General features: G+C 45.8%; 1 protein-coding gene across 2 annotated transcripts in view; it reads left to right on the forward strand.

Annotated features, from left to right (window-relative positions):
• The window catches only part of PNPLA4 (patatin like phospholipase domain containing 4), a 105568-nt gene that overhangs the window by 16555 nt on the left and 71475 nt on the right, over positions 1 to 17538 (forward strand). The window contains exon 2 of one of the 2 annotated variants that reach the window (XM_033950330.1): positions 5980 to 6042. The exons of the other annotated variant lie outside the window; for it this stretch is intronic. Coding sequence (XP_033806221.1) covers positions 6023 to 6042 — 20 coding nt within the window. The 5' untranslated portion in view covers positions 5980 to 6022. The remainder of the gene's footprint in view (positions 1 to 5979; positions 6043 to 17538) is intronic. 2 annotated transcript variants of the gene reach the window in all.

The following is a 17538-nucleotide window of genomic DNA, read 5'->3' on the forward strand; positions in this document are numbered from 1 at the left end:
AATGGGTGAAAGTACCATAGAAAAGGTCTTGGGGGTAATAGTGGACAAGGCAATGAAGCCATCAGCACAGTGCACAGCGGCCTCTAAGATGGTGAACAGAATGCTAGGTATTATCAAGAAAGGTATTACAACCAGAACGAAAGAAGTTATCCTGCCGTTGTATCGGGCGATGGTGCGCCCGAATCTAGAGTACTGTGTCCAATATTGGTCGCCGTACCTTAAGAAGGATATGGCGATACTCGAGAGGGTTCAGAAAAGAGTGACATGATTGATAAAAGGTATGGAAAACCTTTCATATGCTGAAAGATTAGAGAAACTGGGGCTCTTTTCCCTGGAAAAGTGGAGTCTTAGAGGGGACATGATAGAGACTTACAAGATCATGAAGGGCATAGAGAAAGTGGAGAGGGACAGATTCTTCAAACTTTCGAAAACTACAAGAATGAGAGGCCATTCGGAAAAATTAAGAGGGGATAGATTCAGAACCAATACTAGGAAGTTCTTCTTCACCCAAAGGGTAGTGGACACCTGGAATGCGCTTCCGGAGGTTGTGATAGGACAGAGTACGGTATTGGGGTTCACGAAGGGATTAGATGATTTCCTGAAGGAAAAGGGGATAGAAGGGTATAGATAGAGGATTACTATACAGGTCCTGGACCTGATGGGCCGCCGCGTGAGCAGACTGCTGGGCATGATGGACCTCTGGTCTGACCCAGCAGAGGCACTGCTTATGTTCTTATGGACTCTCTGCTGTGGTTTTTTAACAGGGATCCTTAGTCATTCCAAACACTCCAGAGAGGACCCTTAGGGCTCCTTTTACGAAGCCGCATTAGCGGTTTCAGCGCGCGCAACTTTTCATCACGTGCTGTGACACACTTATCCCTTGCTCTAACCAGCAGAGGGATTAGTTGTGTTGAGTTCTGGCCTGTCGGCGTGGCCTCCTCAGGTAGGAGGAAGGCTTTTCAGGTTATAACAGACCTAGGCGCCTGCCTAGTCTGCCAGGCCACACTGAGAGTAGCTTGTAAAGAGACGACCACACAGGTAAGTTTGTTCCAAAAGAATGTTCTTGTACTTTATTGAACCCGGGGGTCTGAATACCATCAGCCACCCGCATGTCATAGAAAAACATAAAACACAAAATAGCTTGCAGTTGTCAGAATCGCTTGCTACACCAGCCACATGCAGTTCAATACCCTGGACTTTTTCTAGTCTAAATACAGTCCTCTTCACCAGGGGTCAAAGTAAATGCAAATATCAGGAAAATAAACTTTCAAACTTTGCAAACACCTTGTGAATGCAGACAGAGTAATTGCAGTTCCCAAACTTGGCAATGAATTACTTAAACATTTCAGCTTACCTAGCTGAGATACGGATAGGTTTTGCAGAGCAGGCTCCACAGCTCATTACTATCAGCTGGGCTTCCTAGCCCACAGAACACAGCAAGGCATTAGATAAGCTGTGAACTTTACTTAGGTTTGCACAAGGAGCTTTCACACCCACATAGATAAAGTTCCTTGACCAAACAATGCACTCCGGGCAGTGCACAGTGTAACAAGGAGATTTTCCTGCTCTCCCTCTAATTACTGTCAGCTGGGCTTGGGTTACGTGAGCCAGCACAAGCACAGCCTTGCTTCATTCCCTTTAGCAACTAACCTCCATGTCAGTGGGGAAATAGCCAGCTTCCAGCAGGGGTTCAGAGACATCCATAGCCTCTGCCTGCTCAGCAGCAGCTGGAGTTGAGCTGAGGTAGTCCTCGGTCATCTCTACGTGCTCACTGCTGTCGGTTGGGGGAGAGAGACTTCTCCCCTCATCTGCACCCGAGCATTGCTGCTTCTCCTGCCGCTGCCTGAGCTCGTTAGCTCTAGCTCCGTCCCTGCTCTCCCTACTGTGATCCCATGCTCTGTTCTTATGTGAGTTAAAGCCACACCCCTCTCTCCTAGGAGCAGCTGTGTTAGGCAGGGAATCCCTAGGGAAATAATTCAGGTTTCTCCTAGGCTGGTAATTAGCATACCTTCCAGCATTGGGACTCCACTTCTCAATAAGAGTCCTATCAGGCTTTCTAGAGTACCTGTACTGAGATGGCGCTCTCTGCTGGATATTCCTATGCTCATGCCTCTCCTGCTCTACCTCACTGTCTGAGGGGTAGTCAGCCAAATCCAAACCTTTACTTTTAACCTGGTCAGCCCTTCTGACCAGGGACCGTGTTCTGCTTTTATCCCTTACAGGGACAAAGCTGGCCACAGGTTTATCACAGTGCTAACCCCCGCACTAGCCTAAAAACTACCGCCTGCTCAAGAGGAGGCGGTAGCGGCTAGTGCGGCCAGCGGTTTAGCGCGCGGTATTATGCATGTTAAACTGCTACCGTGCCTTCATAAAAGGAGCCCTTAGATCTCTGCAGTTTTTAGATTAATAATGTTGCATTTTTCTAAAGCTCAGTGAGAAGCCACCCAGTAAGTGCTTTTAGTTGGCTGGCCCCTACACTTTGAAATAATCTTCCTAAAGTACTGCACACTGAAAGGAATTTATAGGCTTTAATAAAGTTATTATCCATTTTTTATGAAGGCTCTTGATATTTTACCGGAAAGTAAAACATATTACAAGATGGTATTGCTTATCCTTTTCTTTTAAAGAGTGTTTTAGTGCTCTCATCAGTTTTTTGGAGTTTCTTTCAATTTGTGACTTGGTTTGATTATTTAACTGTTAAAGTATTGTTGGTATATCAAATTTTTATAACCTGTAAACCAGGGGTGTCCAACCTTTTGCCTTCACTGGGCCGCATTGGTCGAAAAAAAATGTTTCTGGGGCTGCACAAACGTGCAAATTCTGCAGCAAGATAGAGGAGGAAGACGGAAAACACCCGGGGGCAGCAGAGGAAAACACTGCATCGTCCTCGACCGGGGCCGCACAAAATACTTCACCGGGCCGCAGGTTGGACACCCCTACTGTAAACTGTAAACCTGTAAACTGGTTGTCTGTTTTGTTTAGATGGGCAAGAAGTCATTCTGCCAGCATCAGAAAAATCCCATAGCCAACAAATTCATGGCAAAATACAAATGGACAAATGCAATCAGTGGCCTCTTTCCAAAGGCATGGTTTATTGTCTGGAGAAGTACCATTGTTGCCAGACTATATAATTTTCTGTTCATATCGATATTGAAAAAATAGCTCTATTAGTACATCACTTACCTAAAGATAATGCAATGCAGCCCTCCCCTAAACTTTTGGCTGTCGAAACCAACAGTTGTGTTTTTCAGACTAACTACGATATGCAAATGAGGTAAATTCCTGAATGAATAATATGTGTCTGAGTATTCATTTTAGATTTCCTGACAATCAGACCTGCTTGTGGACTTTGAGGAATGGAAATCAGCAATCTTGCTTATATACTATTGCAGTACTCTTTAAAACAACTTTCCATTAGGTACTTTGGGTATCCAAAAAAGTTGTCATCCTTTTAAACAAAGTTTTTGCTATCATCATGTGGCTTTTCCTTGGTTTTCACACGTTTATGACTGTTTTATACACTGCATTCCAAATTCTATATATGGAAACCTAAGTTGTGCATGCAAATCAGTGCGCATAGTCAATTTGCATACACAACTTTCTTAACAAGCCAATGGGTGGAAATATTTGGCAATTAACACCTAACGATAATTGGCACTTATTAGCAGTTACATGCACAACTCTGAAGGCACTTTCTATAATGTGGTGCGTGTCATTTCTAGTGCATGAATCTCAAGAAGGAGGCATGGCTAGCGGAGGAGCATGGGCAGATCGTGGCCATTCTTAAAAGTTAGATGCATTATTATAGAATATATACAATTTAAGCTCGGGTATTTAGGCTTGGTTTTCCTTGACCTAAACTGGAATGCTTAAATGTTATGCTGCGAATGGCTGCTAAATAAAATTCCATACACAGTGGATGCTTTTTTTAGAATCATGCTTAATGCTGTTCTGATCGGCACTGATTTTTTTAGGTGTCATATATAGAATTTGGGTTTGAGTGTACATGCAAGAGCTTTCTTGAATGCACAAACTGCTTTTATTTACATTAGTTTATAGATGGCTGTGCATCCAAATGATTCAAGTATATGTTGACAAATACATACCCCTAGTAGAGCGGCATATTTCAACTCGTGTGCTCAAAATATCCATTCCTGTACCCTCAGCTAATCAGTTTGAGTACAATTAAATCGCCTCTCAGTTTTCTATAAGTATACGAGTATCATACTATCTGTTGTATGAGTTGATAGGAGGTTTCCTGCAAGATGTTCAAATTTGGGGTTGGAGAAATGGCCATTTTTAAAAAATTGACAAAACCGCTAGATGTACAAATGTTTTTCCCTGAAAATTGCCTAGTTGGACGTCTTGGTTGTCAGGATGTCCAACTGTAGGCCTTTTAACTTTTTTGCCAATTTTCAACCACAAAAATGTCCAAGTTCAAAACGTTGAAATCAAAACCACTTGGCTGTAGGAGGGGTCAGCGTTGTAATAGACTGGCTGCGGAGACATGCCAACAGAGCAATGGGGCACCTTAGAGGGCACTGCTGTGAATGTCACATAAAGGGTGCCAGATGTACATTTCACCATAACCCCCTTATAATTTTTGCTGAGCCTCCAAAACTCCCCCAAAACCTACTATACCCACCTGTCTCCCGCCCCAATAGCTCTTATGACTGCAGGTGGCATCTATATGGCAGTATAGTAGGGTTTTTGTGGGCTCACACATTCCACCATAATTGTAGTGTTTAGAGTGGCTTAAGGGCTTGAGACCTCCCCTCTAAAGTTCACTAGCCCACCCACCAGGCTACTTAAAACACCTATGTGCAGCTCTGGTAGGCTTTTCTAGAGATGGGCATTCATTCAGATCTTTGTGGGGTGAGAGGGGATTAGTGATCACTGGTGGAGTGTGAAGTGGATCATTACTTAGGGCTAGATTCACTAACCTTTGATCTGCGTCTGATCCGTGTCTGTTTGCTTGCAGGCTGACAAATTCACTAAAGGCCTGCATGCAAATAGGGGCAATCGTTGGCATGTCCCCCATCGACTGCACGGATCACTAGAGAGCAATCCTTAGCATGTGCAGACCATCTTCCTTGCCTGTAGATGGTCTGCGCATGCTCTCAGCAGGAATTTTTTTTTTGGACAGCTCGTGGTTTTAACCAGCTTTAAGCCTGTGGGTTAAAACCACGGGCTTGCACTGCGGGGAAGGGCAGCAGAGATTCGGGGCAAGAGCAGGAGATTGGGGCTGAGAGCAGCAGATCGGGGCTGAGAGCAGCAGATCGGGGCTGAAAGCAGAGAAGCAGGGCAGAGAGCAGGGCAGCAGAAGGCAGGGCAGTCGGAAAGGACCTCAGCGACTGGTCCTCAGCAGTTACTTATTTTGGATCGGTCAGCCCAGTCGATGTCCTTTTTTTTTTTTAGTGAATCGTGTCCCTGCCTACTTTGCATACCGTTTCCTCTCATTTGCATGCACGAATTGGATCGGTACACAGGTTAGTGAAGTGGGTCGGAGGGAAATCTGGTTGCAAAGGGATCGCAAAGGGGTACACGATCGGTTTGTTTAGTGAATCTAGCCCATAATTCCTCCAATGGCCATCTGATGAGCTTGGGTACCTTTTTGGCACTTTTTTAAAACAAGTCTAGCTCCAGACTTCTAAGTTCCATCCTAGATGTCTAGGGAAAGGTTCACTTATCACTACAAAATGTGTAAGTGTTAAGCCCGCCCAAAATCTGCCCATACTTACACCTTAAGCATGCCCTCTCGAACTTTGATTCACAGCAGATAAGAAGTCTAACAAGACATCCAGAAATCTGGCTTTGAAAATCGGCTCTTGGACATTTTGGAGAGAAAAACGTCCACGTGCCGATTTATGCCATTTTTTGGACATCTTAGTATTTTGAAAATGCCCCAGCTAGTCAATTACTGACTTATCATTGAAAATATTTCTAGAAGAGATCTCAATTTCTTATTCTTTGTTACAGAAATGTCATAAGGATGCGACTATTTTTGCTGAACTGATGTTGCATGATTACATTCCGTCACAAGTAAGTGTATTTAATCTTTTGCTGGATATTCAACAAAATGAATTTAAAATACATTCTACTGTCACTGGTATGAATCGGGCAGAATTTGAAGTTTGGAAGTACGTAGTTCCTCGCCAGACCAATCTAAACCAATGTGATTTATCTTCCCTTCAGTAGGTGGAGACACAGCAAATTTGCTCAGCTTTGCTAAATATACCAGTATAGCAAGTGATCCAATCAATGTTGCTCTGTCTTCTAGCAGGTGGGAGATGGTGAGAGGCAGGGAACAGGCACTTCTCAGTTTGGTTGCAGGCCCCAGTGAACCCCCAAAGAGCACTGACTATCTCTTAATCTGATAAGTTATCAGGGTTGCCAATTTTGAAGTCATTCACATAATGCAAAGATATGAGTACATATTGGGGGGGGAAGGGTTTATCAGCTCTCTTCATTGCTGCTCTGGAGCAGCATCAGCATATCTTACAGCCCTTTGGCTTGGTTTTCCTTTCCCCCTCCTTCTAAAAAGCATAGGATCATCATGACGGAATAATATTAATGTCAGTCTCCCTGTATTTGCTCCTCAGGTCTATCCATCTAGTGGAATAAAACTAGGGGAGTAATGGTATTTGACGGGAGGAGAGTTTATCCTTCCCATTCAGATCTAGAGATTGTTTTTGCTGAATTTTGTTTTCTGGAGCTCGTGAAAATATGGGGGAAGTTTAGCACAGCTCTATTACACGTCACTTACTACTACAGTATAATCTCGTTATAATGGATTTCAAGGGACCTGGAAAAACAGTCTGTTATATCTAGAGTCTGTTATATCCAGAGTTGCATTTTAAAAAAAAATTTATTTAGGTCAACTTGAAACAATGTACAATCAATGAACAACAGTCACTGCACAAGCATATCAGCAACATCAATAACAAAACTCAGCAAAACATTGGTATGGCAGGAAATGATTGCAAAACCAGAACACTAAAGGATGTTCTAATGCAGTGTTTTTCAACCTTTTTACAGCTATGGACTGGCAAAAATAAAATAATTATTCTGTGGACCGGCATCGGTCCATGGACCGGCGGTTGAAGAACACTGGGCTAAGTCATGGGCCGGACCCTGCCCATCTCTACCCAATCTCCACCACAGACCCCGCCCCCATAATTGTACTAATTGCACCTTGCACGTCCCGTGCCTCATCTGGAAGCCTTCCCTCTGACATTGCAACATCAGAGAGAAGGCTTCCAGTTCAGGCGCAGGACGCCCGTAGGAGCCACTGCCCATGGCTTTGTGCACTGAATCAGTTAGGAAGAGGGAGCTGGCTCGAAGATAACGCCGCATCGATCACACCGTGGATCGGCGGTTGAAGAACACTGTTTTGGGCCTGATGCACATGCTGGCCCTGTGGAACGGCAGGACATTTCTGTGGACCGGCACTGGTCCATGGACCGGTGGTTGAAGAACAATGTTTTAAAGCATTATGTCGTACTGACTGGAAAGAAAAATAATCTATCATTGTCTTCTGGGCTGCATTTTGATACTATATCACCGGCATACCATGCGTCTTGTAGGCAGAACCTGCATGTCCGTTATAGCCGAACAAAACTATAGCTAAAAGCTGCTCTGGGGACCAAATTGTTTGTCCATTATATGCGAGTCCCTATATGCGGTGATTTTTTGCATGTTCATAAAGGCGCACGGCCAGGACCAGTAGACCTCGTCCGCTATAAACGATATTCCGTTATAAGCGAGTCCGTTATAACGAGATTATACTGTACTACTTATCATTTCTATAGCACTACTAGACATATACAGTTCTTTACATCAAAACATAGAAGAGACAGTCCCATGTTCAAATAAAGCAATGTTACTTACCGTAACAGTTGTTATCCAGGGCCAGCAGGCAGCTATTCTCACTAGTGGGTGACGTCATCCAACGGAGCCCCGATGCGGACGTCTCACAAGCATACTTGCTTGTAGAAACTTTAGAAGTTTCCAGTTGCCCGCACCGCGCATGCGCGAGTGCCTTCCCGCCCGATGCACCGGGCGCGTCTCCTCAGTTCAGATAGCTAGCAGAGAAGCCAACCCAGGGGAGGTGGGTGGGACGTGAGAATAGCTGCCTGCTGTCCCTGGATAACAACTGTTACGGTAAGTAACATTGCAGGTATTCTCACTAGTGGGTGACCTCCAAGCTAACCACAATGGGATGGTGGGAGAGTTGGCAACTTAGGAGAATAAATTTTGCAATACTGTTTGGCCAAACTGTCCATCCCATCTGGAGAAGGTATCCAGACAATAATGAGAAGTGAAGGTATGAACCGAAGCAGCTTTACAAATTTCCTCAATCGGTGTCGATCTGAGGAAGGCTACAGAGGCTGCCATTGCTCTGACCTTATGGGCTGTGACTTTACTGTGAAGGGGTAATCCAGCCTGGGCATAGCAGAAAGAGATACAAGCCGCCATCCTGTTGGAGATGGTACGCTTAGAGATAGGACGTCCCAACTTGTTCGGATCAAAGGAGATGAAAAGTTGAGGAGCAGTTCTGTGTGGCTTGGTGCGTTCCAGGTAGAAAGCCAAAGCACGTTTACAGTCCAGAGTGTGAAGGGCCGATTCTCCAGGATGAGAATGAGGCTTTGGGAAAAACACTGGAAGAACAATGGATTGATTGAGATGAAATTCCGAGACCACCTTAGAAAGGAATTTTGGATGAGTGCGAAGCACCACCTTGTCATGATGGAACACAGTGAAAGGTGGATCCGCAACCAATGCTTGAAGCTCACTAACTCGACGAGCAGAAGTGAGACCAATGAGAAACACCACTTTCCAAGTGAGATACTTCAGAGGGGCCTTGTTAAGAGGTTCAAATGGAGGCTTCATAAGTTGAGAAAGAACAACATTGAGGTCCCAAACCACGGAAGGCGGTTTGAGGGGAGGATTGACATGGAAAAGTCCTTTCATGAATCTTGAAACCACAGGATGAGCAGAAAGAGGTTTCCCTTGAAGAGGCTGATGAAAAGCAGCAATTGCACTCAGATGGACTCGGTTCGATGCAGACTTGAGGCCAGAATGAGACAGGTGCAAAAGATAGTCCAAAACAGAGGACAAGGAGGCATGTTGAGGCACCTCGTGATGAGAAAAGCACCAAGTAGAAAATCTAGTCCATTTTTGGGAATAGCATTGTCTAGTAGCAGGCTTCCTTAAAGCCTCCAAAACATCCCGCACAGCTTGTGAAAACTGAAGAGGAGTTATGTTGAGAGGAACCAAGCTGTCAGGTGGAGAGACTGCAGGTTGGCATGAAGCAGAGATCCCTGATGTTGTGTAAGCAGCGATGGAAACACTGGTAGAAGGAAGGGCTCCCTGCTGCTGAGTTGAAGTAGAAGGGAGTATCAAGGTTGTCTGGGCCACCGAGGAGCAATCGGAATAATGATGGCATGGTCGGACTGTAGTTTGACTAGAGTCTTTTGAATGAGAGGAAACAGAGGAAACGCATACAGAAAGAGATTCCTCCAGTCCAGAAGAAAAGCATCTGCCTCGAGGCGATGAGGAGTGTAGATCCTGGAGCAGAACTGAGGCAGTTTGAAGTTGTGGGGGGCCGCAAAGAGGTCTATCTGAGGCGTTCCCCACAGAGAGAAGATGTGATGAAGGGGCGTGGAATGGAGAGTCCATTCGTGAGGCTGCAGAAGACGACTCAAGTTGTCCGCCAAGGCATTGTCCACCCCCTGAATGTAGACAGATTTGAGGAAGGTGTTGTGGCGAATCGCCCAATCCTAAACTTTCAGAGCTTCCTGACAGAGGGAGGCCGAGCCCGTGCCCCCTTGTTTGTTGATATAATACATGGCGACTTGGTTGTCCGTGCGAATGAGTACCACCATGTCGTGAAGCAGATGCTGAAAAGCATTGAGAGCATTGAAAATCGCCCTGAGTTCCAGAAGATTGATGTGACACAGGCGGTCTGCACTGGTCCAATAGCCCTGAGTGCGCAGACCATCCAGATGAGCCCCCCAAGCATAGGTCGAGGAGTCGGTCGTGAGAACCTCTGCAGAGATTGGAAGATAACATCCACCAGCGAAGAGACTGTTGCAGAGAAGGAGTGACCTGGATGTGTCGAGTCAGAGGTTCGGACACCTGCGTCCACTGAGGAATTCTGAGGTGAAGTCTGGCAAAAGGAGTCACTTGAACTGTCGAGGCCATGTGGCCCAGAAAACCATCATGTGTCTCACCGAGATGGACGGGCGAGAGAACACGGAGTGACAAAGACGAAGCAGAGCATCCAGGCGTTGCGGAGGCAGGAACGCCCTGAGTTGAGTTGTATCCAGAACAGCTCCGATGAAGGGAAGAGTCTGGGAAGGTTGCAGATGGGATTTTGGGAAGTTGATCTCGAACCACAGACACTGTAGGAACCAGTTTAGTTTGGTTGGGTATAGGCCTTATTCTGTATAGGACACCCATCTTGGGCATCCTTTACAGAATCTGGGCCAAAATGTCTGGACTTTTCTTTTCCTCTATGTCCTTCTCTTATCTTTCTTTCCAGGATTCCTTGTCCATTTTCTATTTTTCTCTTGGATTCTTCATTGTTCCTCCTATCTATCTGAGAATGAATTTTTTATTTTAGCATATCCTTCACATCTTTCTTGTCTCCCATTATAAAAATTCAAATTTTTATCTCTCCTTCTTATATTTGTCTTCAGTATCCCTCTTTTAACTTTGCATCCATCTACCACTTTCCTGTAAATTTCCATAATTTTTTTCCTAAATATCTCCCTACTTACCTTCCTTTCTCCTATATCTAGCCACTGTATCCCAGATCCCTTCTCCCAGACTCTTCTTCTAGCACTAGCCTCCTTTTGCCACCCCCTCTAATACCATTTTCCTTTCTTCCTTCTCCCCCTGGATCCGCCTGGATCATCCGCCGAGTCGCCTGAACAACTCCCGGAGAGGTGGAATCATTGATGAGCCAGTCGTCGAGGTAGGGAAACACCTGAAGACCATGGTTCCTGAGTGCTGCGGCCACCACAACCAAGCACTTGGTGAAGACTCTGGGTGACGAAGCCAGGCCGAAAGGAAGCACTTGGTATTGAAGATGAAGATGTCCCACCCGAAATCTGAGATATTGTCGAGAGGCCGGATGGATGGGAATACGAGTGTAGGCCTCCTTGAGATCCAGAGAGCATAACCAGTCGTTCTGCTCAAGGAGGGGATAGAGAGAAGCCAGGGTTAACATACAAAACTTCTCCTTCACCAGAAATTTGTTGAACACCCTGAGGTCCAAAATAGGACGCAGATCGCCCGTCTTCTTCAGAACAAGGAAGTACCGGGAGTAAAAACCCTTGTTCTGTTGGTCCAAAGGGACCGGCTCGATGGCCCGGAGCCGGAGCAAAGCCTGAGCTTCTTGAAGAAGAAGGGCGGTCTGGGTTAAGTTGGAAGGATACTCTCTTGGAGGATGTTCCGGCGGAGTACCCTTCCCTTACAATGGTAAGAACCCAGAGGTCAGTGGTGACAGTCGTCCATCGATGATAAAAATGATGGAGATGACCACCGATGGGAAAAACAGGGAAGGGCAGAATGGTCGAGGTTATGCTTTATACGAGACAGTCAAAAAGGCTGAGGAGCCTTGGGCACAGTAGAAGGCTGAGGCTTTTGTTGGGGCTTCTGCTGGTGCTGCCTCTTCACAGGCTGGCGAATGGAGAGCGTCTGCTTCGGAGGGTAGCGTCGCTGATAGATCATAGGCGGGCGAGACGGACGAGAAATAGCAGGCTTGGGCTTCTGACGGAGAATGGATTGAAAAGGCTTCTCATGCTTCGACAGCTTCTCCGTTGCCGCCTCGATGGACTCGTCAAAGAGGTCGGCTCCTGCAATGGAACGTTGGCAAGCCTCTCCTGGAGATTCGGGTCCATATCAATGGTCCGAAACCATGCCAGGCGTCGCATGGCCACCGAACAAGCAGCTGATCTCGCAGCAAAGTCAAAGGCGTCGTAAGACAATTGCATCATCTGTAGTCGAAGTTAGGACAATGACGCCAAAACCTCCGAATACTCGAAGCGAGCCTGAGAGTCCAAGTAGGGCAGGAACCTCTGGAGAACTGAGAGAAAGAACTCAAAGTAGGTCGCAAAATAAAAACTATAATTCAGGACTCGAGAGGCCATCATCAAGATCTGGTAGATACACCTGCCAAATCTGTCCATGGTCCTGCCCTCCCGGCCAGGAGGAACGGAGGCATAGACCTGGGAGGGATGAGACCGCTTCAAGGAGGACTCTACCAAGAGGGACTGGTGAGAGAGCTGTGCACCGTCAAAACCTTTATGGTGCACCGTGCGGTACCTGGCATCCAACTTCCCGGGGACAGCGGGGATGGAGTAAGGAGTCTCGAAACACCTAATGAAGGTCTGATCCAGGAGCTTATGCAGAGGTAGATGAAGAGACGCAGCAGGAGGTTGGGGAAGATGCATCATCTCCAAATACTCCTTGGAAAACTTGGACCCCGAGTCCAGCCTAATATCAAGGTCCACCGCCATCTGGCGCAGGAACGACGAGAAAGACAACTGATCAGCCAGAGCCGGGCATCGAGAAGGACTCGATGAATTCGAGGCGTCTTGATCCGCAGAGGCCGAGGAACGGTAGGGAGAGAACGAGCCCATGGCGTCCTCGAGCTCTGGCATAGGAGGCGTCGAGTAACCCGGCGGAGAATACTCTCTTAAGGCGTGTTTCGGACGAGGCGAGGCGTGCCTTGATGAATGCCTCAATGAATGTTTCGAGCGATGACCAGAACTGTGTCTAGAAGCGTGTCTCGAATGTCGAGGCGAGCGAGGCCCAGACGAGGCATCCAGCGAGCAGATGGGACTCGAGGCTGTAGATCGAAGCATGGGATGCTGAGACGAAGCCTCTCGAGGCACCGGCCAAGGCTCGAGACTCGGCATCGAGGACGAAGGATCCACTCCAGGTAGAGGGGAGGAATCAACGTCATGCCTCGAGTGACTCGAAGGCAGCACGGGCAAAGACTCTACTCCCTGCGATGCATGCCCCAAAGCAAGACTTGACACTCGCCGAGACTCTGCTCCCAGCAGTGAGAGTGTACGTCGAGGGGGCACCGGAGGCAGCTCGACCCCGCGGGAGGCCTCCACTTGCCCAGGCTGGATTTGAGAGAGGAGCGTCGACCCAATCTTAGTAAAGAGCTCGACAAATCGCTGCTCCATCAGGGCATGGAACGAAGCCGGCAAAGAGGGATCCGCATCTGCAATGGGACCTCCTGCACGGACCTCGCAGTCTCGGCCGCCAAGGGGCTTGGGCTTAGAAGCCTTGGGCACCTTGAGCACCACCGGAGCAATGGAAGGCTGCGCTACCTGACCTGAGGAGACATCAGAAGGCACCGCAGCAGGCGTCGGAGTCGAAGCCGGCACGAACGAGGCAGACTTCAGAAGACTCGAGGCCGTCGAGGCGGAAGTCGAAGGCGTGGCACCCTGCGATGAGGACAGCTCCGAGGACGCCTCCATGTTGAACAGCGACTCCCACAAGAAGCAGCGATGCTTGAAAGCAAGTGTGGAGCAAGGCCGGCACGATTTCAGAAGGTGTTGAGGTCCGAGACATTGAATACAGCGCCGATGAGGGTCCATCAGCAATATCGCGCGCTGGCACTTGACACACTTTTTAAAACCGGTGACAGGCCGGGACATCGGCCGAAAAAGCTCTGCCGCAAGATCGAAGCCGCAGGGCCGCGGCCATGTGGCCTGCCCGGTCGAACAAATGGAAGAATTTTTTTTTTTTTTGTAAAAACAAGAAAACGCAACCAAAAAAACACAATAATGAGTAAAAGAACCCAAAACCGCAGGTCTAGAAGGAACAAGTGAAGTTACTTCGCGCAGAGAGTCGAAGACGGACTTCTCGGCTCCGCGGAAAAGTAAGAACTGAGGAGATGCGCCTGGTGCATCGGGCGGGAAGGCACTCGCGCAAGCGCGGTGCGGGCGACTGGAAACTTCTAAAGTTTCTACAAGCAAGTATGCTTGTGAGACGTCCGCATCGGGGCTCCGTTGGATGACATCACCCACTAGTGAGAATACCTGCCTGCTTGTCCTGGGATAACTCCTTATTGCATCGATTATAGACAATTAAACAAATTAAAATCAGCGCCGTTAGGACCTTAACAGCACCTAACTAGTGGCACCATTTATAGAATTTGGACCTTAATGCACAATGATGTAGTTGCACTAACTGATTAGCTCTAGGCATACTCTGTACTAGAGAATGACACAGGGACAATTTTGTCCTCATCCCTGCAGGAACTCAATTTCCCCGTCCCAACCCCGCAAATTTTGTCCCTATCCCTGCCCCATTCCTGTAAACTCTGCCTTAACCACATAAGCCTCAAATACTTATGATTTTAAAGTGTTTGAGTCTTGTGCAGTTGAGGACAGAGCTTAGGCATTGGTGGAATGAGGCATTATGACATCAAAGTATGAGCTCTAGAATGTTGCTACTTAGGATTTTAAAGTGTTTGAGGCTTGTGCAGATGAGGATGGAGCTTAGGCATTGGTGGAATGAGGCATTATGACATCACAATCTGAGCTCTAGAATGTTGCTACTTATGATTTAAAGTGTTTGAGGCATGTGCAGATGAGGACAGAGCTTTCAGGAATGGGGCAGGGACAGGAAAAGAACTTGCGGGGACAGGAAAATGAGTTCCCAGGGGGACGGGGAAAATTTATCCCCATGTCATTCCCTACTCTGTACCCCCAGCACTAAAAAATAAAAAGTATTTTTAGAGCTTGGAAAGCACAAGACGATCCGAAAACTGCCACACTCCATGGAAGTGCTTTTTAGCCTGAGGTAAGCAAGCATTAGTGCTTGCTGCAGCTTAGTAAAATGGCCTGTAATTTATTTTTTAGGGTTGGGGTGGATCGGGGGAGATGGGGGAAGAGAGTGGGCATGTTCTGCACTAATCATTTAGGGCTCCTTTTATTAACCTGTGATAGCGTTTTTAGTACGCGCTAAACCCGTGCTATGCGGCTAGAACTTAACGCCAGCACAATAAGAACATAAGCAGTGCCTCTGCTGGGTCAGACCAGAGGTCCATCGTGCCCAGCCGTCCACTCACGCAGCGGCCCATCAGCTCCAGGACCTGTATAGTAATCCTGCTGGCATTGGCGTCTTAGCGCACACGGCAATTTAGCGCGCACTAAAACCGGTATCACAGCTTAGTAAAAGGAGCCTTTAGTAAGTGGTCATTAATATGGAAAACAGAAAAATTGCCCATATTACCCCTGAGGAAAAAAATGGCCTTTGTGCACGGGATAGGCCCAGATAGGGATGTGCTAAGGCCACGTTTTACTGCAGCTTAGGAAGAGACTCCTAACTTTCTATTTCTTAAAGTATCTCAAATGTTTTGCTTTATTAACAGTGACTTTTATCTTTTTATTCAAACCTTGCTTCCTTAAAAAGGGCTGGGCATATTATAATTGAGGTTACAGTTTTATTGGAAATTCAAGCTAATTATCCATCCATAGAAATACAGTAACTTGGTTCTACAGTATAATGGCCATCTGATTTCCTGGCCTAGATCCCAGGTCCTGATGTTCACAGCCAACAATGAGATGGTCTCGCAGTGCACTTTCTTTCTAGTATAGGTCAGTTTTGTCTTGGCCTTGAAAGTTTTCTGTACTCAAGTGATAATGAATTAACAAACCCTTTGCATATCAGATGACATTATAGGGCACCCTCTCTCTTAATGATTTTTTTTCTCAAAGTCACAGAAAAGTTTAAGAAAATACAAGTGAACAATGTGTTTTCAAGATGACCGGAGGGCACAACTGTGGCGCCTGAGACATTATTGTTATGTCTGCAAGCAAGAGTAGGTCTTTGCCATGTGTGAAAACAGGACTGTATCAGAGCACATATATTTTGGTACCCAGTCATCATCTTGCAAGAGCTAACGTTTCATTCCTTTGTGAAACCTTACATATTGTTAACCTCCATGTTTCTGGTGTTACACAATATGTCACAGAAGAAGTTTATAATTGTTACACTTTGACATTTTAATTAAAGACTGGTCACTGTGTTGTGATAAGGTTTTGAGATTAGGTAAATTGTAAAGCAATGCTGTGGGCAAATTGCCAATTAAAAAGTCACAAATGGGCAGAGGAAAGAAAATCTAAAATCCCAGGGTTAAAATTGAAAAACCCAAATAATTAGAAAATATGTGTTTTTTTGTTGTGTTATCTTTTTTTTTTTTGGGGGGGGAGGTACATTCAGTCAGAGAAGCAGGCCTGAATGATTCATCATGTTCCTTCTTGATAATAAATTCTGGGTTATTAAACTGCAAGTTGTATTATTCCACAATAATAACTTCTGTAATATTTATGTCAGTCAAATTCTGTTTTGCTATCTTTATAGAACAAACAAGTTGACTTCTGGTAAATTTTCTAAAGCAGTGGTTCTTAAACCTGTCCTGGGGGACCTCTCATCCAGTCTAGTTTCCAAAATACCCCTAATAAATATGCATGAAACAGATTTACATATAACAGATGTAACAGGCATGCAAATCTGCCTCATGCATATTTATTAGGGATATCTTGAAAACCAGACTGGCTGGGAGTCTCCCAGGAAGATAGGTTTAAGAACCACTGAAGGTCCCTTCTACTAAACTATGATAGGAATTAAACACATGCCTAATGCAGTTGAAAATGGCTTCCTATGGCAAGTGCCTTTTTAGCACGTACTAATCCGTGTGCTAAAAATAATTCAAATATTTTTTTTTTGGGGGGGAGGGTGCATGTTGGGGCGTTTCTCTATTATCTTGCATTAACTAGTTAGTATAGGATTATTGCATGAGCCCTTAGGGCCATATTCAACTTTCAAGCTTATTAGGTGTTTTAAATACCACCTATCAAGGTTATCTAAGCAGTTTTACAATCAGTGCCTAAATCAGAAGTCACCTACAGAAACGGTGCTAGCCGTGTGTCAGTCAAGCTTGTACGCCGTTTAAAGAATCACAATTAACGATGCCTGCTACAAAACTTAGGCATAGGCCATGTTTTTACTGGCCTACATTTCAGACATCTAAGTTCATTTTGAGAATTATGTCTAATGGTACCTAAGGTCATCGCCATCCCTAACCATGCCTACTTTGACCTTAGATGGCACTAAGTGCCTCCTTAGACACAATTACATCACCTGCCTTTGTAGATGTTTACCGGCACTTACTTTTTTAATGAGTTTTTAACAACATGTTCAATTACTATGCCAATTAAAGCAATGAAGTTAGGCAGTTGTACAGTGCCTACTACTTCCTAACTTATGGTGCCATTTCTAGAATTAGGCCCTTACTGCTTACAGAATGGGTGCTGGTAAGGGCTTATGGGTTGGTTTTTTTTTTTATTAATGGCTGCATGTTAATGAAAACATCAGCACTTGACTTTTTAATAAAAATAATGGAAAATCATCCATTTTAGAGCTGCAGCAAAAATAGCCTTATCATGCTAGAAAAACTTGCACAAGGGCCTGCGAAGGTCACTTTTTTGTGGTTGCTTAGTAAAA

Source organism: Geotrypetes seraphini, chromosome 6 (assembly GCF_902459505.1).
Source record: "Geotrypetes seraphini chromosome 6, aGeoSer1.1, whole genome shotgun sequence".
Taxonomy (NCBI): domain Eukaryota; kingdom Metazoa; phylum Chordata; class Amphibia; order Gymnophiona; family Dermophiidae; genus Geotrypetes; species Geotrypetes seraphini.